Genomic DNA, 22,479 nt, shown 5'->3' on the forward strand with positions numbered 1-22,479 from the left:
GCGAGATGGCGCCACGCGTACCATTGCTGCGAAGTCTTTCGATTTTGGTTCTCCGTCGCCACAGACGATGGGGATTTCCAAATAATTCTGACTGAATCAGGCAAGTACCCCACCTAAATGTAGTATAAAACAAAACTGACCACCAAATGCAACCTCTGTGCAAAATTTGAGCCCAAACAAACGCGCGGTTAAGCCGAGAGAATTTTTCTTCGATTTTCTCTGATTTGCGCAACTGTCTGTAGATTTGAGCGGCAGTCATCCACAGAGTACCAAGCCGGCACTCCGACCGACTGTCCGAACGACCACCCGCGGCAAGTGCATGACAGCACCGCCGCTCTGACCACAGACACCAAATTGGACAGCCTCCAGTGTTTTGAGGAGATAGGAATGAAAATCGAGGAAACAAAGACTTGAGGGTTTAAATAAATAAGTTAAAAAGTGTATTAGCAATAAATAAGTAAATTTTGACACGGAAAGAAAAAGTGTTAACACAAAAACCTCCGGGTCTTGATAACATACCTGGGAAAAAGCTCACACACCAGCATGCGTGTTAGCTTCTTCAGGTCTGAAGACTCTTTCTTTGCTTCTTCACTTGTACTGCTCGCAAGAAAAAAATACAAGGAACAAAGAAGAAATATGGACTCTATTGAGCTTCCAATATCGCCTCATAATCTGGATTGGATTTAAAACCTTTTATTATTGGCTTGAGTAACAAGTGAATTAGTTTATCTTGCTAGGTGGACATCAGTGGAGACTTCTTGGGCTCTTGTCACAAACTCCACTTCCGTTTCCAGGTCGGAGCTGAGCAGCAAGGTCTCCCATGGGCCCGGGTGCGCGAGCCTCTGAAGCGATATTGATGGGGGATATCTGTCTGACAGTCCCAGAAGATGTGGTCTATGGTGCCTGTAAAACTCTCCCTAACGGCGGGGTTAGGGAGAGTTTTACTTTGGCGTTGTCTCCACACTACCTCCTGTTCTTTGGTTAGGTTTTTATGCAGAGGTTGGAAGATTAGCCTTTCTAGCCTGTAATGCTGGGTGATCTCGCGATAGGTATTAAGGCCGTCTCTTGTCATTCTGAAGTCCGGGTAAGCATCCACAGCTCGGCCGATAGATCCTCGAGCTTTATCGTGGCCTGCCTCATTCCCCGGGGTTGGCGAGTGAGACGGTGCGTACCAATTCCACGTCTTTCCTGTCTATCGGGTAATTCTTGAGAATTCCCAATGAGGTGTGAGATATTCTGCCCCCGGGCAAAATTTTCAGTGGCTGCTTTTGGATCTGTGACAATCACTTCCGCTCGAGGGTTTCCTGCTTTTTACCTACCTTTGCATTAAAGTCGCCCATCAGTACAGTGTACTGTGATTTTACTTTGGTCATTGCCGATTCCACATCCTCATAGAAGCTTTCAACTATCTGGTCATCATGGCTTGATGTAGGCGCGTAGGCCTGCACCACCTTCAGCTTGTACCTCTTATTAAGCCTAATTACGATAGCTGCCACTCTCTCGTTAATACTGTAAAACTCCTCGATGTTGCCAGCTATATCCTGATTAACCCAGTAGGGACCAAGAAAAATCTAACAGAGGGATTTTCTTCATTTTTAGCACATAATACTCTCATATAAAGAAAAAGAGATTCCTGAAATTTCGTCACGATTGCTTTATTCCTTCCAGAGGTTACACAGGTGTACTTTTTATAGTACACTGGGTCTTCCCCATAGCACATGTGGCTACTTCACTGCATTCCTACTGGCGGCGTGAATTTTGTTGTCTGCGATTTTTACGCAGGGTGATATAACACTTCTTGCAGGCCCTCATGAATATTTTCTGGCTATACTGGCACCGCAGTTATCCTACTTTGCACGGAAAGCTTTCTCCTTTTCAAAGAAGCATCAGATACGATCGAGCCAGAGTGTCTGCGAACCGCTGGTTACTGCATGTCAAGGTGTAGATAATAATGAGTAACGTTCTTACCAAAGTAAAAATAGTCAGCAGGCTCGTCTCTAGCAATTTGGCAGATTGTTCAGGCTTTCACAATTGCAAAGTTGAGCATTGGTGTCAACAACCACTATCACTTTTTGTCCCTGATGCTGATATACTGGCAGTAGATGGCTTGATGCGAAAGGTCAACACCTGTCATACAACTGTTGTAAAAGGAAAGGAGTTTTGGCTTAAAAAAAATCTGTTTTTCTTGTGCTATAGGCAACCACCACTCTACAAAACACGTAGGCTCACTGCTGTTATAGTTGAAAGCCATAGTTACTATACTGTTGATCGTAGACTTCAATAAAGGTATGTAACCTATACTACTGAAGCAAGAATCGATGTTTCATGGCTGCTTCCATTGCATCGCTCTCTTTGGCCCGAGTGAACACTTCCTAAACCCGTTTTGGCGAACGGTTCCTCTAGCCCTAAATTCCTCCCAGTGGAGCGTTACAAGAATGTCTTGAGAGGTAAAAAAATTACAAAAAAAAGATGAAATGGTCACTAAGCGTTGAAAGCACCTCACAGGACAACACACGCTTCCAAAAGTTTCATTTCTGAACTCAAGTACTTTCCGCAGACGGTGTGAATGGCATAACAGTAACTGTCTTCTCTGCAGAACCTTCAGTTCTTATAACCAAACTTTATTACAACCAATTAAAATCATACCATCATCATACTCAAGACCGCTAGCGGCAAGTACAGCAGCCTCCGAGGCCTTGCTGAGCAGACAAAGTGATTTTTCCGAAAAAATGGCAGGAACTATAAGATCTATGAACTGGAATAAATAGGCGCCGTTCTGCACACAGGAAGACCCAGTGTACTATAGAAAGTACAGCAGTATATAAATCATCACAGAGCAAAAAACGCCAAAGGTGAGGGGCATTCAAAGCATCCATTTTTACTTTCGTCTTTCGTGCTGCTCTATACTTGAAACTAGCGTAATATGTACATAAATACGGCCGTGAGAATATTATAAGCAAGCAACTACCGGTGCAGTTCGTGGGAAACAAACATCCTGAAATTCACCACGGAAAGCTGACATACTGGGCAGAGGAAGTGCGCCAAATTAGTTAAGGGTGGTTGGCCAATCCCCTGTTGACAAAAGCATGCCCTACTTGAAAAGAAAATTGCAGTCTTTGGTGGTGAACTTATAAAATTAACTGTACTTTTAAAAGTACGCTGGGTGCTAATGGGTTAATGAGGAATCCCACACCTAGTTCTCGCCTATCTGCTAATCCACGATAGCACAGTACATGGCTGTTTATTATAATAAAAAAATGAAGGGAACAGATGTTGCTAGCCGCGGCATCTGCCATCGAAACCTGAAGCACCTGAGCTGCGGCTATCAGAAATAAACGGACAGAGAGAAGACAGAGAGAGGAAAAAAGGGGGCAACGATAGAAGAAAGGGTAGAAGGGCGGCAATATAAACTATGTAGAAATGCAGAATATATGTTTATTAGTGCGAATGACACTTCCGACATCTTGCTGTTCAATTCTTTGCACTTGAACACGGATGTTCCATTGGAGCAGTCGCGGTAGTAGCGAATTATACTCCGCTCGGGTCGCTTAACGGGCCTTTCTCGCTGGGTCTGGAAGGTGCTGGCGATGAATCAGACTTCTCACACGCCGAACAGTGTTCCTCGACGTACGCCGTCCTCACCACTCGGACGTGCCCGAGGAAGGCACGCTGACGAAGAAGCGCTTCGTAGTTGTGTAGGCGGTCGTTTCTGGACTCCTGAAGGCTTCGGTGCCTCTCTTTCACGACCTAAAAATGGGCACCAATGAAAGACAGAGTATGCATGTTAGTCAGATACAGGATACACTGTCATGTGCTTGTGAGCTTGCCTAACCGCAGAAGGGAGCAGCTATCTATGGCTGATTCTATAGCTGTCACCCACGCAGTGCTGCAGCACTGAACACCCTAGACCTCCTGCATAGCCTCAATAAAGATGAATCAGCTTCACATTGCCGTTATGGGCCACAGTGGCTGACGATCACATCGTCCGTGCCGCCATTAGACATGTATGCCTCGAGTCCAATAATCCAATACCTTACTTCAAATATCGAATTCAGTATTAGATACTGAAGCGAAGACGCATTATTCTAAATGGCATTCTTATTTACCTATGCTGGAACATTTACTTCGTTCATAAACAGCCCCCTCGCTGAGGTGGCTCAGTGGTTAAGCGCTCGGCTACTGAGCCGGAATACTCGTGTTCAATCCCGGCTGCGGCTGCCGCATTTAGATGGAGGCGATGGATGTGCTCTTCGTGTTCTTCACGCTATACCTATACACACACGCACGCCTTGTGTTGTGTGCTTATTCCCATCGGTGCTCCAGCACAGTGGGCTCCTATCGTGAAAGTGTACGACATGGGGTCTGCCTCCTGACTAAATGCACTGCATCCTAGAAGGCGTAACAAAGCAGCTGGCAGATATGTGGCTCTCAGCAACTGGGTCGCCATACTATATTGGGCGCCAGCTGACACTTTCAGAACGTTCATTTTGGAAGGCTACAGAATGGAGGCACTGGTTGCTATTTTATAGCGTTCCTTGCCTTTCTGGTGTGTTGCCCAGGGTTTTTTTGACACATTTTTCTCTATTTGTTCGAGCAGTCTTTTTGCTGTTGTATGGCACTGTCTCTATGACATTCAATGTTCACCAGTTGGTGCACGTCGCAAGAGCTCCAAGTATGTTCGGGCCCATATGGACCTTCTCAACCTTCCCTTTTGAGGATGGGAATGGGCATGCACTGGAGCTGATTTCAGCCACTAAGCTTGTGCCGGTGCAAGTAGCAGAGAGGTGCATCATGCGCCAAACATACCACGATCTGGAGAAGCATGTGCAGCTCACAGGCCATCTTGCAACAGCAACAAAAGTAAACATTGAAATGAAGTACAAAAGTCCATTCCAGACGTGTTCTTGGAGTAGCACAACCAGCCATGTGCATGTCGCCTCAGCTTTCAGGACTGTTCAGGAAAAAGTATGGCTGTGTGCCCCCATTATCCAAATATTTTAGAGCCCCGATTGGCAGCATTATTCTTCATTCCGTTCATTATTCTGTGCCAAAGAAAACTTGCTCCTCGTATGTGAAAATGGGTAATGGCATTTACTGTTCTGTGCTTGGAATTTATGGTTTTGAAGGGTGCATCGCACTTCATTGTCAGGAGCTACTGATTACAGAAAATGTGTTTGACCTGCCACATGTTTTTCAGTGTCAGCATCCACCGCCTATTGAAAATCACTGTATATACTCCTCTGATGATGTAGCTATGCAGTGTGTTTATTTAACTGTGGGCAGTGTGTCATACATTTGTGAGCTGCCAAACCTGAAAGAGAGAGATTGAGCTTTTTGTCCACATTCTGTGCACTATGTCTAGGGGCTTGACTTTTTGATTTAAACAGAAAAACTCCGATAAAAGTGGTCAGTATTCTTGGCGTGCAAGGCATAGCTAGCTGGCTGTCGAGTATGAGTTGTACTCAATCATAGTTAACGATTAATAAAGAAATGATTTTCTTGGTTTCTTAGGGTTTAACGTCCCAAAGCGACTGAGGCTACGAGGGACAGTGTAGTGAAGGGCTCCGGAAATTTCGACCACCTGGGTATCTTTACCGTGCATTGACATTGCACAGTACACGAGCCTCTAGAATTTTACCTTCATCGAAATTCGACTGCCACGGCCAGGATCGAACCCGCGAACAAAGTAATGAAGTCGGGGGCATGATGCACTGGTGGCATTGTTGAAGTAGCAGTGTAGTTGTTTGATTATAGGTATTGCTTTGCTATCGTACACTCCTCTGCAGACCAGGGAACACCACCTCCTCACCACCATTTATAGCTAAGTGCTGTTCCCTGTCATCACCTGCTTAGGGCAATTAGTCTGCTAAGTAGGTTTATTAGGTGCACATACAACACTGGCATAAAACCATGCATGGCCGCCACGAAAAATATCATGTTCTGGCTACTGTGATGATTTAGCGGCACTTCCATCACTATCATCCACACGTAGACCACGCGATTCTCTGTCCTCTTGCTTAACCCAGCGGTGCAATCTGGCAATAACACGTCAACCTAGCTCTTAGAAGTAGACTGCCACTTGTGTTTTTGTCTGCTGGGGATCTCGTTTATGTGGGTGACTTTTTGATGATGGAAGCAATTCCATCTACACGCAACTCCAGATACTACCATTTGCACGTCAAGTAATATTCACCGAAAAAACCTAAACTTGCATTCTGAAATAAGATCTGAAAAGTCCAACCCCTAAATATGTCCAATGTGTGTTGACAGGTTAGATTTGTTGTGACGGTGTGCTGCCATAAAGAATATTGAATAGTTTGCAAGGGCAACCAGCTCACTTGAAATTCCATGTATTAGCTGTGGCTTATTTATATGCTGTGATGAATACATACTGCAATTTGCTCCGTGGATAACACTGTCTATATATAGTATGTATATGTGGAGCTAGAGCGGAAGCTTTGGTTTTGTGGAATTTCATTTGCTTTTTTACTAATGTATTAGGACAGTGCAAATACAAATATCACAATGAAATTGGAACTGTGCTACCTAATTGTATGTGAGGAAAGGAAATGGCCTAATGAACCCTTAGAATGGCAACTACTTAATCAGTGCTCACCTCAACAAAACACTGATTGCTTTGGTAGCTTGGCCCTTCATGTCTTGTTGCACAATATAAAATTTCTTAGTCAAAAGTTTAGGGGTGGATGTCAATGAGTAATTACTCTTACTATAAAATTTCTTAATGTTTTGATTTCTAGCAGCAGTAAATTTTCTTTTCAGTATGCTAGCCTTTCAATATAACCAGGCTAGCAGGCTGTGTCACATTGAATACGACATCTAGAGTTCATTTTGAATGACTTGGTTGCAAAAATCACAATAAATAGAAATTGAGTACTGATGGTATACATGCCAGGTGTCTCCATAATGCTGGAACATAATACATATTGTAACTATTAACTATATGGCCCAGACAGTTGTGAACCAAGTTGAATAATGGCAGTTTTTCTGGTTATTTCTAGCCATACAGTACCACATATCACACTATAACACAGCCAAAAATACTCTAAATTTAACTTGTTTCTTGCAGCCTAAGAGTGCAAATTAAGTTGCCATGTACATACCGTTTTAAGATCTCCGGCTCATTGCTGTTATGGGAATCAACTACTTAAAATTAAGAAATGTTTCCAGCTGTATTTTCACATTATACCTGCTTTGTGTTTGGAATGGACGTGATTTAGAAATTGCTGACCAATAAACCAACCAACCGCTACTTGTATCAGTGCATGAAAGCATATATGGCAAGAAAGATTTTATGGGCTATATGCAAGTTGGCCTATGTGTTACCTTCAATATGATGACATGACTTGTACGTCGCTAAATGGTATTCTTGTGCTGATGGTTTGCTCCCTTTCTCGCACATCTGTTAACTGTCTGATGAAGCAATGCCCTTTTATATGCTGGCATATTCAACGGTGAGCAGCAGCACTTGAAAATTACTGTGCCTCGCTCGTTTATGAACCTTGTGTGTATTTAAATGTTTATGCAACCATATACAGAGAATTCCGTTTTTATGTGCGGGAATTAAAAAAATTCCTGTGAGCAAACTACTGGCCTAATCGAGAACAAACTTCGCTCACGGGGTAGCATATTATGGTCTACGTTATCTGAGATGTAATTAAACGTCGGTACTTGCCTGCATTTCCTGAAATTAAGAAGAAACTGCTGTCAACTGCGAGTAAAGCTGTCGCAGACGAGAGCCGAGCAGCTGGTTTGACGCGTTTGCCTCGCCTTCCGGCAGATGGCGTGCCCTGTCAAACCAGTTGTTTGGCTCGCGTATAGCTCTCGTCTGCGACAGCTTTACTCGCAGTTGACAGCAGTTTCTTCTTCATTTCAGGAAATGCAGGCAAGTACCGACGTTTAATTACATCTCAAATAACGTAGACCATAATATGCTACCCCGTGAGCGAAGTTTGCTCTCGATTAGGCCAGTAGTTTGCTCACAGGAATTTTTTAAATTCCCGCACATAAAAACGGAATTCTCTGTATGTTTTCTGTTTGTGATGAGGGTCCCCGCAGGGGGGCGTCTGCAGCATGCAGACGCTGGTGAGTGGCGACACCACGGGGTTAACCCGAGCATCCGCAGGGACGTCCCCGCAGGGGGATGATGGTGAACAATGCGTCACCACGGACCCGAGCATCCGCGCTTAGCCGTGCGTGGCATCGCCGTGTCCGGGGAAAAGGGGATCCTGGTGGTTGAGCCGATGCCGAGTGTTTGGAACCTTAAGGCCCCTCGGCGGAGGCAACACACCACTTTGGCCCCAGCTTCCTGCAGACGGCACCTCCGGCCTGACCCAACCGGAGGAAATCGGCAGTCGCCTTTTCCTGTCCGCCCCTCTATCTTTCACTTTCCTATTTCCTTTCTTACAACTTTCCTGTATCCTCCTCTCTTCTTCGTTTTTTCCTCTTCTTCCTGGCGGCGAGAGTTAACCGTGTGTGACCAACTAACTACCCTGAGTTGAGTCATATTAGGTTATATTTAAGGTGTACAGCTGGCGTGGGCAGGACTTTCTTTCAAGTTCCTGCCGCGTCCCCTTGTTGGGTTCCATGGTGGGTGGCTGGCACCATGACCGAAAAACCTTAAATTTTTATGGCTCCCCCCTTTCAAAATCTGATCACTCTCTCAAGAGAGGGCGGAACGAAGCAGAGTACTTTTTTTCCAAAAAGAGACCAACATTCGCCAAATTCCATGTCGTCCACGGTTCAGTTCAAGATAAACAGGCCAGAATTCTATCCCCCTTCATGGTATCGAAATGCTTAACAGAAGCTTTGGGCCCCGGCTACAAAGTATCGAAAATGACCAGTAGCGATTTATAGCTGGAACTCCGAGAAAATGTCCAAACCACCAAACTGTAACATAGTGTCTATTGGGGACACACCGATCACTCAATACTGTCCGTGGCGTCATCTCAGAAAATGATTTTCTACACCTTACCGAGAAAGAAATGCTGGAAGGGCTTTCCGAGCAAAATGTCACTGATGTATATCGAATCAAGATCCGCAAGGACAACAAGGAAATAGATACCAAACATCTGGTTCTGACTTTCAACACATGCACATTGCCTGAAACAGTCGACGTTGGATACCTTAAAGTAAATGTAAGGCACTCCATCCCTAACCCCCGAAGGTGCTTTAACTGTCAGAGGTTTGGCCACGGCTCACAGAGTTGCCGCGGCCGCAAAACTTGCGCGAAATGCGCGTCAAAGGACCACCATTCTGAGGAATGCGACGCAGCTCTACGCTGCGCTAACTGCGAAGGCGACCACGCTGCGTACTCCAGGGCGTGTCCGTCCTGGAAAAAGGAGAAAGAAATCATCACCATTAAGACCAAAGAAAACATTTCATTCAAAGAAGCCAGAAGGCGTTTTGCACTGACAAATACATTCTCTTTCACAGCCAAACCAAACTATGCTGATGTGGTGCGCGGGGGCGTAGCACCCCACAGCGCACCGGCACCTGCCGCGGCCACTCCCACCGCGCCTGCGGCAGTGCCATCAACGCCCCAGGCAGAGACAGCCAAGGGTGCTCTGCCAACTACAAGCCAAGGAGTGCCAGCCCACGGGTCAGCAACCCGCAGGACTTCCCCCCGTCGGGGGAGGCCCGACACCAACACATCCGCGGCTTCGCGGTCCTCCAGCACCTCTGGTGAGGTGATGGATACAACTACCACTCCGCCCGCTTTGCAGCGGCGGACCGGCTCTCACGAGCGAAGATAGAACCCCGGTAACGGGCCCAGAACAGTAAACTTCTTCCGTTCCATTCCCACCCAAAAAAACAAACATGACATTTGTGGTTCAATGGAACTGTAGAGGAATGTTGAGGAACTACAGTGATATAACTCATATTCTAGGGTCAGTGATGCCTCTAGCTCTATGTCTTGTCACGCCTCAGCAGTGACAGAACCGCACCACTCCCAAACACACGGGCGCCACGCCAACAACAACCTTTATTGCCTTCTCCTATCTCCCATCTCCCCGTCTACCACCGCCGCCGCTCTCCCTCCTGATGATGATCACTAGGCGATCCGCTAGCGCCCTCTCGTTGCATCCCCCGGAACTAGTCCCTCCGCCACCACACTGTCCTAACAGTCTCCAGGAGACCAATCTTGGTCCACAACATTCAAATATCTTAAAACATTATACAACTTTTAGGCGTGATCACGAACATGCAAATAGACTGTCGGGAGGCGTCGCAATCATCATCCAAAGCGGCGTCCCGGCTCAAGAAATCAAACTGAAAACAAAACTTGAGGTGGTTGCGGTTAGCGTCATCAGCTACAAAACCATAACAATATGTTCTGTATATCTTCCCCCACACATCACATTAACATGCCAAGATCTAGAAGGCCTGATCGATGAACTGCCGGAGCCATTTCTGGTAGTTGGCGATTTTAACGCTCACTCTCCGTTTTGGGGAAGCGAACGCTGTGACTCTAGAGGCCAAACAATCGAAGATTTTATACTTTCGAATAATATCTGTCTTTTAAATACGGGAAAAGCCACATATTGCTGTCCAAGCTCAGCAAAAATGAGCTCTCTCGATTTAGCTTTCGCATCACCATTACTTTTTAACGATTTTAAATGGGATGTTTTAAATGGGCAGCGATCACTTAACTACCGTCATCAGGCTCTCATCATCCACTCCAATCATCCCCACAAGGCCACGGCGCTGGAAAATTCAGCTTGCATATTGGTCACTTTTTACAAAAAGAGCTACTCTGGAAAAGGAATTTTGTGACAACCTTAGCACAGATGAAATTAATGAGAAGTTTACTGAATGCATAATATCGGCCGCAACACTCGCTATACCACAAACAACAGGACTTGCACAAAAGAAACACATAAAAAGCGTGGCAGTCATGGAGATCCTGTTCATTTTATCTAAGGTTCGCAACAACTGCAATGTCCTTATTGCAGCCAAAACTGCAAAGTCGGGCAAAACTGACGTTTAGTTTTTGCAAGGTGTGTTTTGCCCATACGTTTCTTTATGCAGGCTCTATCACGCACTTTCAGAGATCTCCACACTGTTTGTGTGGCTCTAGATAAGATCTTTTCTGCCAGTAACCTGATTTATCTATTTGGTTGTGAAATTAGCGTTCTCAGCGACTGGTGGCAAGTCATTGTGCGCTTGCTGCGACAAAGCTAGTGCAATTGACATATCTGCACAGAATGTATATATAGCATTGCCCGTTGTTTCGAGCAATCACTGTCTTTGGTTTTCATGCAAGCATCTCAATGCATCCAACAACACACAGCAGACGCGGAGTGGGTAGGCCCATGTGTCGTCAGCAATCAGAGGTTGCCAGACAGTCAGTTCGCAAAGGAAACAAAAATCGTTTTAAAGATATCTACCGCACGGAATCAACTGAAAGTTGGGGGTATTGTAATTTAATGTGTTGGGAATTAAATGCTACAACAAGGGTATGCACGAAAGTAGGCTTCATGGCCCCTTTAATGGTGAACATTTGTTTATGTATTCCTGACAATGAGAGTGGTAATTCTGAATCTCACTTTTGCATTTATCATGCATCTAGTTGTGTTCAAATGTGGCCTATTTTTTGTTCTATTGTACCGCTCTGTTTCATATCTACATGGGAGACGTACCACAGGAGCTTGCAGAGAAGAGACTCAAAGCTGTTCGCAAGCACCTCGCACAGAAGCTGGGGGACCTACAAAGAAAAATTGGAGGTCGTGATTGAGTTTTTTTCAGTTTATCATCCAGTTGCATTTCTCTGTATAAATTCATTTTTGTCAGTATACATAGGTTTCTTTATTTTATAATAAAGCTTTCGTTTGCGCTAAATCCGGTTGTCAGTATATATATCGTAGGGCATTACAGACCCTTTTGGCCAGCTTAATTGGAAAATCTTATCAGTAGAAAGCGCTGCCTTTTTGCAACAGCTTGCAATGCACTAATCGAAGAAGCTAAGTTATCATGCGCAATGTGCAGCACACATTTCTGAGTGATGAAAAACTTACCTATGGTGTGCCATAAGGACTGGCGTCCCTCATTAGGCCTAACACTATCCCGATACCTGCAAGCAGGATCTGTGCCAGCATGCTGAACCAACAGGTCTGACACCGACAGGCCCATCACCATCAGGCCCATCACTAACAGGCCCATCACTAACAGGCCCATCACCAACAGGCCCAAATTACGGGTTCCTTCAGCCTTCAGACCGGTAGGCTGAAGGAATTTTTGACTGGGTAGCATTTCTCTTGATACGTGCGGAACAGCAGGACGTTAGGGAACAAAATATAAGTTGGTGAATATATTTGAAACTTAAATATAGACGAAACCGGGTCCTCTGAAATTGAGGTATCTTAAGACATCATTTGTGTTACTCCAAAGGCTCCTATGACAACTTGAGCACAGTCAGCCACTCAGACGTGATAGGCTCAAAGGCCTGCAACAACACAGGATGACAGGAGACACAGCACTGTAGTACTCACTGCTTCTAACCTCACTGTTGTGTCTGCTTCTGCAGTCCTGTATTGTTGTTCTTCGTGTCTGTCGTATCATACCACGCGGCCTAAACTACCCCCCCCCCCCCCCCGCCAGGCTACTACAGACCGCAGTAAACGTATATCAGTTGCCTGTTTTCTTTCTTTCTAATCAAATGACCAGTGGCCGGCGACTATTAAATGAGACGGTGACAAAGCTTGGTTAAAGGGACCCTGCAACAACTCTGTAGGGGTGGTCTCAGGACTAAATGTGAGGAATGCCTCAATCTCCTATTGATTAGCAAAGAAAAGTCGGAGGTATTAAATTTAGCTCAATTCACTCTCCTTAAGGAAACGGGGGCCTTTTGTACCCTGCAAGTGTGCTGTATCAGTTTGTGGCTGACCTTTAGAATGCCTTTACAGCATGTTTCAGCTTAAACGAGCTGCATTCAGACAGCATTTTGGATGTTCTGAGTACATTAACAGCAAAGAAGGAGGAGGAGGGGTGGATAACCAAGAAACCCCGCAGGCCCCAACATCGGCCGCTCCGACCTCCCCTCCCACCAGAGACAGTGGACAACTTGGTGGGGACCGTGCTCTTTTGTCCATGTAATAAGGACACCTCCTTCCGAAAGTGCAACAAGTTCAGCATTGCTGCGGAGCTGTCCTCCACAGAAGGCATCGCCTCCGTGAGGATCAATCCCTCGTGGAACAACGTGGCCGTGGATGCTGTCACCCTGAGGCCATGGCAGCTCTCCTAGCCCTCCACACCCTGGCTGGCATGGCTGTACAAGCGAGACCCGCTGCGGACAAGGGCACCTCTACAGGCTTCATACACAGCATTCCCTGCTGAACTGGAGGATGCCGAGGTCCTAGCAGCCCTGGAGGCATCAGTACCCATGTTGGGTATCAGGCGTGGCCAGGGCAACACCCTGCAGCTACGCTTCAGAGCGCCACAGCCACCATCTCATGTGGTGCTCTTCAAGCTCAGGATGCCACTGCGGCCAGCCCTCCCACGCCCCATCCAATTTGGTCGTTGCGGCCGCTTAGATCACGTGACAGCCAGCTGCACCCAACCAACGCGCTGTCACCGCTGTGGCCGCCACCACGAGACCAGCACCTGTGATGCCAAATCACCACGGTGCATGAACTGCGGTGGAGGCCATTCCGCAGACTCCTCCACCTGCAGCGGTGGAAGCCGCCACTGAACCTGTCTCTCGGAGAGCGGTCAGGACTAGCCTCCGTACCGATGAGCGCACCTACGCACAAGTTGCAAAGTCATCACCACAGGCACTCCAGCCTGTGCAGGTGTCCACCGACCTAGGCTCTTCTCATCCCCAGAGGGCTGCAATACCTGCCCCCCTGGGAGGACAACTGGAGCAGCTCACGGCGAGCCTGGCTGGATCCCCTACCCCCAGATGTCCTGGCCCTGCAGGAGGCCTACCTCCATCCAGACGAGACTCGGCTGCCGGGCTATGTAGGATACTACAGCAGGACCTGATGCTTCCTGAACACCTGCATGGCGGACCCCTGCCGTGACCACCTCCATCCACCTGGAAGATCCTGAGCGGTCCTCTTCGTCTGCTCGGCCCTCCCCCAGGCAGAAATCCTGGTGAGTGATGGGGTAGTGGCCCCCATGGAGTGTGTCTGCGTTAGAGTCAGGCTAGGGGGGGTTGACACGGCAGTCGCAAGTGTTTATGTGCGTCCCGTAATCCAATGGGATGCTCAAGCCTTGCCACAGCTAGTAAGCCTTATAGGCGGCGACTGTGCTGTGCGGGGACTTCAACGTGGCCCATCCGCGGTGGGGCTCCCGCAGAGCAGATCGCCGAGACCTGATCCCCGCTCTGCACGGTACATCTCTTCATGTATTGAACACTGGGATTCCCACGTTTGTCCGGAAGGGTGGTGTCCGCTCGTGCATAGACCTCAGCATTGTGACGCAACGGTGTGTCTATGAGTGGACGCCCTCGCAGGACACGTGGGGTTCGGACCACTACCCAACGCGACTGAACATTCGAAACGGTTGGTAGCTTCTCGCTGTTCGTTCGCAGGTCAGCGCGCGGTTGAAGTGTACTGCTGTGCCATGGACTCAGATGCGAACTCGATGGATTTAGACGTGATAGACCAAGACTGGATGGACGACATTTGGGAACTGTCTCAAGCTAATGAGGACGAGAACGAGCCAGGGCCAAGCAACAGCGTGCCTCTAGACTTGCGTCCGCTAGCTTTACATTACGGCGATTCAAAGGCCGAGGAGTTTGAGAGCGATGAAAACAACGAGCCCGTTCACGGTGCCTGCTCAGACTGTCGACATTGGCACACTCTTTATGCCAGAGGACAATGACGTCAATGACGCTGAAGAGGACAACGACGCCGAAGATGCTGAAGATGAGTCTCCTCTTGGTAAGTATTTACATTGATGCGTCGTCAAAAGAAAAGTTATGAGCAGTTGTAAGGAGTGTGAATTAAGCGAGCCCCAGTGAATGCAGCTTTCGGATAGCTCTTTGTTGAATACACATACGTGGACGGTGAGTTCGACAGCGATGAAGATGAGCCCGTTCACGATGCCTGCTGAGACTATGTCGACATTGGCACACTCTTTATGCCAGAGGACAACAACGTCAACGACGCTGAAGAGGACAACGACGGAAACGACGCCGAAAATGCTGAAGACGAGTCTCCTCTTGGTAAGTATTTACACTGATGCGCCGTCAAAAGAAAAGTTATGAGCAGTTGTAAGAAGTGTGAATTAAGCGAGACCCAGTGAATGCAGCTTTCGGATAGCTCTTTGTTGAATACACATACGTGGACGGCGAGTTCGACAGCGATGAAGACGAGCCCGTTCACGATGCCTGCTGAGACTATGTCGACATTGGCACACTCTTTATGCCAGAGGACAACAACGTCAACGACGCTGAAGAGGACAACGACGTAAACGACGCCGAAAATGCTGAAGACGAGTCTCCTCTTGGTAAGTATTTACATTGATGTGTCGTCAAAAGAAAAGTTATGAACAGTTGTAAGAAGTGTGAATTAAGCGAGCCCCAGTGAATGCAGCTTTCGGATAGCTCTTTGTTGAATACACATGCGTGGACGGTACCGTTCTCGGGAGCCTAAAAAACCCCGTCATGTCTCTTAGCACCAGCACCGTGGAAAGACGGGGTGGTGGCAGGCATTCATTACGCGTATTATGATACTGTGATGCACGCATTGGGATGTGCGGCTGCTTATTGAATAACTTCACTACACTGCGCGATTTTTAAATGAGCACTGAAACAATATATGCTGCGAGCCAGCGGTGGTCTGTACCCCATCACTTGGCGTCCGAACGCGAACGCGTGTTGCCGCTGGAGGATGGGGTTTGAATGTGATCGCACACACTGAGTTGTTGGGTGCTGGTTTGTATTCTGGATTTGTTCTTGTTTTTTAAACTTGGGAAACAAATGCACATAATTTTTCCCCTTTGCTCAGGCTCTAGCAATACGGAAGCACCTTCTTAAAATGTCAAGACCAGGGACAGGCAGTGATAGCACTGGGTAGCTGCAGCAGCTCACTAAACAGAATTGAGACTGCTAGGAAGCTTGCACTACCCAGGGGAAAGCCCACCAGACGAATGCCAGGAGGCGGCCAACTGGATGGCCACAAAGCTGCGAAAGCTTCCGGCAAGAAAACACTCAGAGATACTGTTTAAGATTCATTCGCTTATAGCACAGATTCAGCCTTGCTATATGGTGATAAAGAGTTGCTCTCACAAAAAGACATCAAAAACTTTAACATGGCCCTTATGACTTGTACACAGAGGGAAATGTTGCTCCGCTATGGCAGCAAGGCTGTCTATATTGACTCAACTCACGGCACCAACACCTACGGGTTACAACTTACAACTGTGCTTGTAATTGCAGATGACGGCACAGGCATTTCCTTGTGCCTATCTTCTCTCTCAAAGCACATCGAAGCAAACTGCGGTTCGGTTTTTTCAGAAAGTTAAGCAGAGTATTGGTCAGGCACTTTGCTGCGAGGTCTTCATGTCTGACGACGCACCAGCGTACTGCAGTACTTGGCAAAAGGTAATGGGGATCCCTCAGGGACGCTTGCTCTGCACCTGGCATGTTAAGCGTAGTTGGAACATGAACCTCAACAAAGTCAGTGGCAGAGAAAACCAGAAACAGGTGAGCCACACTCTGCACACTTTGATGGCCTGCCCAACCATACCGGAATATGAGGCCCTTCTTCAAAAATTTCTGGTGGCTAAGTCTGAGGACGAGTGTAGAGCTTTCGCAGAGTACTTCGAAAGGGTTTATGCAAAGCGTCCTGAACAGTGGGCACTTTGCTATAGAGAAGGCACTCGGCTCAGAACGAACAACCACATAGAAAGTATGCACAATGAGCTTAAGACTGTTTATTTGAGAAGAAAGCAGTGTCAGCGCCTGGACAAATTGCTGCATACTTTGCTGGAATTTACGAACGACCGCCTCATCAAACAGCTCATTTCGCATGTGAGGCCCATGGCAGGCCACCGGACAACAGAGTGCTACAAGAAGCACTGTGCAGGTGTCGAGATCGCTCAATCTGGCGTGAGCAAATCACCCAGATGGATGGCGGTTGTTGCAGTCTCAGTGTAGCTGCAAAAAGTCTAGACGAGTGTAGAGCTTTCGCAGAGTACTTTGAAAGGGTTTATGCAAAGCGCCCTGAACAGTGGGCACTTTGCTATAGAGAAGGCACTCGGCTCACAACGAACAACCACATAGAAAGTATGCGCAATGAGCTTAAGACTGTTTATTTGAGAAGAAAGTGTCAGTGCCTAGACAAATTGCTGCATACTTTGCGGGAATTTACGAATGACCGCCTCATAAAACAGCTCATTTTGCATGTGAGGCCCATGGCAACCAACCAGACAACACAGTGCTACAAGAAGCACTGTGCAGGTGTCGAGATCGCTCAATCTGGCGTGAGCAAATCACCCAGATGGATGGCGGTTGTTGCAGTCTCAGTGTAGCTGCAAAAAGTCAGTGGACAAGTGTAGAGCTTTCGCAGAGTACTTCGAAAGGGTTTATGCAAAGCGCCCTGAACAGTGGGCACTTTGCTATAGAGAAGGCACTCGGCTCACAACGAACAACCACATAGAAAGTATGCACAATGAGCTTAAGACTGTTTATTTGAGAAGAAAGCAGTGTCAGCACCTGGACAAATTGCTGCATACTTTGCGGGAATTTACGAACGACTGCCTCATCAAACAGCTCATTTCGCATGTGAGGCCCATGGCAGGCCACCGGACAACAGAGTGCTACAAGAAGCACTGTGCAGGTGTCGAGATCGCTCAATCTGGCGTGATCAAATCACCCAGATGGATGGTGGTTGGTGCAGTCTCAGTGTAGCTCCAAACAATGCTAAATATGTATCCACATGTTCCAGTGTGTGTGCTTGGATACAAGCAGCACTTGAGTTTGTGCAAACATATCCATGCAGTTCCTCAATTTGAGTGTCAAAAAAGTTACCATGAAATGCTGCAAAAAGGTGCACAGTTCGAATAGTCATAACAGTGCTGCATTTGCTTATCAGGCATAGTGCACTAAATGTGGTGTTGGCCGCCACTGTGCTTCAATTGGATGTAGCCACCTCCAGGGCTTCCCGAGAATGCTGCCTAGAGTTGTGTAGAGTGTTACCTAGTGGTTTCTATGCTAGGCTGGAAAATGGATGATGCGTGAGTGGGCGTACCTCCATTGTTTGCTGTGTGGGCTGCCTGGGTATAGTTTATTTTCCTGGCTGTTCCGGCTGCTGCGGTTCGGCGAGAAAACAAACCATCTACGTAGGCAGAAGGCAGGAAATTGTCACCCTAGATCGCGTAAAGCCAGCGCATTTGGAAACGGTTATCCTGTCCCCTTAACCGTTTTCATTTTTTTATGCCTATGCCTAGTCTTTCCTCTTCTTTGCTTTGCACTCTAGAGGCGGACCAACACCCCCCTGACTTCCAGGCCAAAGCGCTCCAGCTAATCACGTGATGCGCGTTATCATCTGGAAGTGGCTGCGGGAGGTTGAGGAAGCGATAACCGCCGCTATGCTGCCGCCGCTCGAGTCCAGACATGGCCGAGATCATTGACATGTTTGATAGCTTTTGCAGGTGCACGGGAGGCAAGTGAATGGAGAAACACGGGTTACCCGAAAAGCCGCGTTCGCGGGATATTCATTTGCATCCGAGTTACATGGCAAACCTGCATTCTTATTTCGAAAATAACGTATGCTAAATGCCAGGATTGTCCGAAATCGCAAGCCAGTGCATCGCACCTCTCTCAATCTCACAACTGAACTTTTACTTGATGAAAGATGATCGAGTCAGTTGTCTTCATGTGCTGGAGACGCGCTGTCAGTGTGCTGCCCATACAACACCTTGGGTGCATGAATTATACCAATGGCAAGGGGCTGGTCTTGCTTGTTCTGTTGGGCAGCAGAAGAGTTGAGCACAAGCAGGACTTTCCTATTTTTTTCAACAAAATGATCGGACTCAACAAGCCACTTGGTGGATGCGTCACCTCTTGTCCCGATACCTTGTCTAGACTTGTGCTTAGTGCACAGTTCTCAAACAAACAAACAGACAAACAGAAGAGCACCGTACAGGGCTTTGTGTCATGCCTGTAGCATATGCAACCACAGCTCCCAGAGCACTGCTCCTTGTGAGACTTACCAATGAAAAGCGGCAGCTACCAGTTAGTTCATTGCTAATGAACAAAAGGATGGTGAAGTGAAACTAATGTCGTTTACTCCAGTACTGTGCACTGCCTTTCATGGCATGTATTTTTGATGGCTGCATCAGATAAAAAGTTTTGCACATATCTCCGTTATTTTTTAAGACTTCCTTAGGTAATGACATTCGTTTCGTAGAACGGGGGGAAGGGGTTGTCGTAAAGCCTTGGAGGCATTTGTCGCTCTTGGCTCCTGCAAGGCTGCAGGGCTGAGTTTGTGCAGCGCTTCCTCATTCGCGTTAACCAATTTGTGGGGGACACTGTTGTTCATTGCATCTATTACATGAATGATGGTGAGGTAGGATTGTGGCTTGTTCATGGCATGTGCTTATGGTATACAGGATGTTTCACCTAAGACTTTCTGCTATTTTTAAAAATGGTCTTTTTGAGCGAGAAGAGTGCTTTTGTCAACATAACACTGTCAGCAGTGTAGTACATCAGAATACAGCTTAGACGTGCTGACTACCAGGCTGGTTTACTAACTTTAAATAGTTAAGATTTTAATTATTACTGTTGAGCTCCTTAATTATTGACAGCCATGTAGCCCACCATAAGTAATATCCATATCACTTTTTAGAATTTTGAAAAATGCAGTTGCCTCAGCGCTGTGGCCTTACAGGTTTTGGCTGAATCACACCAAAATACATGTGGTTTTGAGAAGCTTTGAAGCAAAGCAAGCTCTCTATTGCATGTAACATGTTGAAGTAGCCAAAATTTGTTATGCCACAGCATCAAGGATAACCACATTTTCTAAAAAGTGATATGGATATTACCTGTGGTGGGCTACATGCGTCTCAGTATTGAGGAGCCTAATAGTAATAGTTAAAAGGCTAACTATTCAATATTATTTAACCAGCCTGCTACTTAGTACTTGTTAGTTGTATTCAAAGGACTGCACTGCTCACATTGCTCTGCAGAAAAAGCGCTCTTCTAACTCAAAAAACCTATTTTTAAAAATAGCAGAAAGTCTTAGGGTGCTTACATGAGGTGCCCTCTACAATGAGTCGTTCTGATTTAATACTTTCAAGGAGCCAACCTAGAAAACATGTAAATGGACTGCAGTGGCATGTTGCAATGTGAAATTATAGTTGCTTTCGATAAATGTCAAATTACAGGTACCACAGTCAACAAAGAAGGTCCGGAAGGAAGTGCAGCAGAAGCATGAACAAGAGCTGCTGCACGACCTGCAACAGGACCTGCAGCATTAAAAGAGAAGCTGCGTGCCATGCAGATAGAGCTCACTGAGCTCAAAGATCGCATGGCAGAAAGAGGTACCATTGATGCTCCCCCTCATGACTCCTGTGCATGTACAGAGGAGATGGAAGAACTGAGGAAAGAAGTGGAGCTGCGGGCTCTGAATGTAGGCCTGCAGAAGTCTCACACAAAAAATATTTGCATGTGGTAAGTGCATTATTTGGTTATATGTTTTGGTTACCAATGTTAGCCATTTTGCAATGTGGACAAAATGTGCATTTACATAGTATGTAAATGCATGCAAAAAATGCAGTTCAGTGTGCTGAAGAACAACTTACTTCAAAGTTCCCACCACTGTTTCCATTTGGCATCTGTTAAGAACTGCACAGTAGTGGTGGCATGTTGCAATTAGGGGTAGGGTAACGGATTGGAGATAATGGTGGTAGGGTGTTCAGCATCAATTTTAGGCTCTTGTTGCATCAGATGTGGCCTATTTTGTGATGTTTCAGAAAGCAGAGTTATCTACGCTGCGTCACTTGATGTTCGGGTCAACTCTGGAACACATGGGCCGACTCAAAGGCAGAAAGGCAAGTGTGCTTTCTTGGAAAACATTCATGATCTTGTGCTGTTCAAACCTAATTCCAATTGCTAATTGCAGTCAGGCACCTACAATAAGTAAAAAGGGTAACGACTAGAATTTAGTAAATCACTTAAGTGCCTAAGTCATCGACTATGCTTATAAAACGACTATGCAAGCAGCTATGTGAAATTGCATTTGCTGTAGCACCTGAGACAGTTTGCTTTTTAGGGATCCTTAACACGCTGTATGAAGTCCAAAAGTGTATCTTAATTCTACCTCTCTCACAGCACTGCTCCTAGCAATGCGATCTACTAGGAGCCAGAGTGGCTCACTGGGTTGGGCTAAATGCAGTGAAAATATAAATGGAAAATAGAATGGAAAAACTCCATAATGCAGTAAAGGCAGTTCTGAATTGTGACTCCTTGTTTAGTGGGCTAAAGCATTCGTCATGTTGGTAACGGCAAAAGAGGAGGAGGAGGGGTGGATAACCAAGAAACCCCGCAGGCCCCGACATCGGCCGCTCTGACCTCCTCTCCCACCAGAGACAGTGGACAACTTGGTGGGGACCGTGCTCTTTCGTCAATGTAATAAGGACATCTCCTTCCGAAAGTGCAACAAGTTCAGCATTGCTGCGGAGCTGTCCTCCACAGAAGGCTTAGCCTCCGTGAGGATCAATCCCTCGTGGAACAACGTGGCCGTGGATGCTGTCACCCTGAGGCCATGGCAGCTCTCCTAGCCCTCCACACCCTGGCTGGCATGGCTGTACAAGCGAGACCCGCTGCGGACAAGGGCACCTCTACAGGCTTCGTACACGGCATCCCTGCTGAACTGGAGGATGCCGAGCTCCTAGCAGCCCTGGAGGCATCAGTACCCATGTTGGGTATCAGGCGTGGCCAGGGCAACACCCTGCAGCTACGCTTCAGAGCGCCACAGCCACCATCTCATGTGGTGCTCTTCAAGCTCAGGATGCCACTGCGGCCAGCCCTCCCACGCCCCATCCAATGTGGTCGTTGCGGCCGCTTAGATCACGTGACAGCCAGCTGCACCCAACCAACGCGCTGTCACCGCTGTGGCCGCCACCACGAGACCAGCGCCTGTGATCCCAAATCACCACGGTGCACGAACTGCGGTGGAGGCCATTCCGCAGACACCCCCACCTGCAGCGGTGACAGCCGCCACTGAACCTGTCTCTCGGACAGCGGTCAGGACTAGCCTCCGTACCGATGAGCGCACCTACGCACAAGTTGCAAAGTCATCACCACAGGCACTCCAGCCTGTGCAGGTGTCCACCGACCTAGGCTCTTCTCATCCCCAGAGGGCTGCAATACCTTCCCCCCTGGGAGGACAACTGGAGCAGCTCACGGCGAGCCTGGCTGCAACCCTTGAAGCCCTGAAACTGCTCCTCCCAGCAGCTACCCAGCCATCACCAAGCGCGGGGCACGGACCGCAGCAGACCAACCAACATGGC

General features: G+C 47.2%; 1 protein-coding gene across 4 annotated transcripts in view; it reads right to left on the minus strand.

The window, feature by feature from the left end:
• Positions 1 to 3,417: 3,417 nt before the first annotated feature.
• The window catches only part of LOC149366605 (PMS1 protein homolog 1-like), a 94,874-nt gene continuing 75,812 nt past the window's right edge, over positions 3,418 to 22,479 (minus strand). For 2 of the 4 annotated variants that reach the window (XR_016283966.1, XM_089551440.1), the window contains exons 3-4: positions 11,661 to 11,725; positions 3,418 to 3,747 (exon numbers count right to left, since the gene is read on the minus strand). Coding sequence is in view for 1 of the 4 variants with exons in the window: in XM_089551440.1 (XP_089407566.1) it covers positions 11,685 to 11,725 (41 nt within the window). In the remaining 3 variants the exon portion in view is untranslated. Of the gene's footprint in view, positions 3,748 to 9,143; positions 9,350 to 11,660; positions 11,726 to 22,479 lie in introns of all 4 variants that reach the window. The other 2 variants (XR_016283965.1, XR_016283968.1) reach the window with 2 other exon arrangements.

This window comes from Amblyomma mixtum, chromosome 1 (assembly GCF_055824585.1).
Source record: "Amblyomma mixtum isolate Tamu chromosome 1, ASM5582458v1, whole genome shotgun sequence".
Classification (NCBI taxonomy): domain Eukaryota; kingdom Metazoa; phylum Arthropoda; class Arachnida; order Ixodida; family Ixodidae; genus Amblyomma; species Amblyomma mixtum.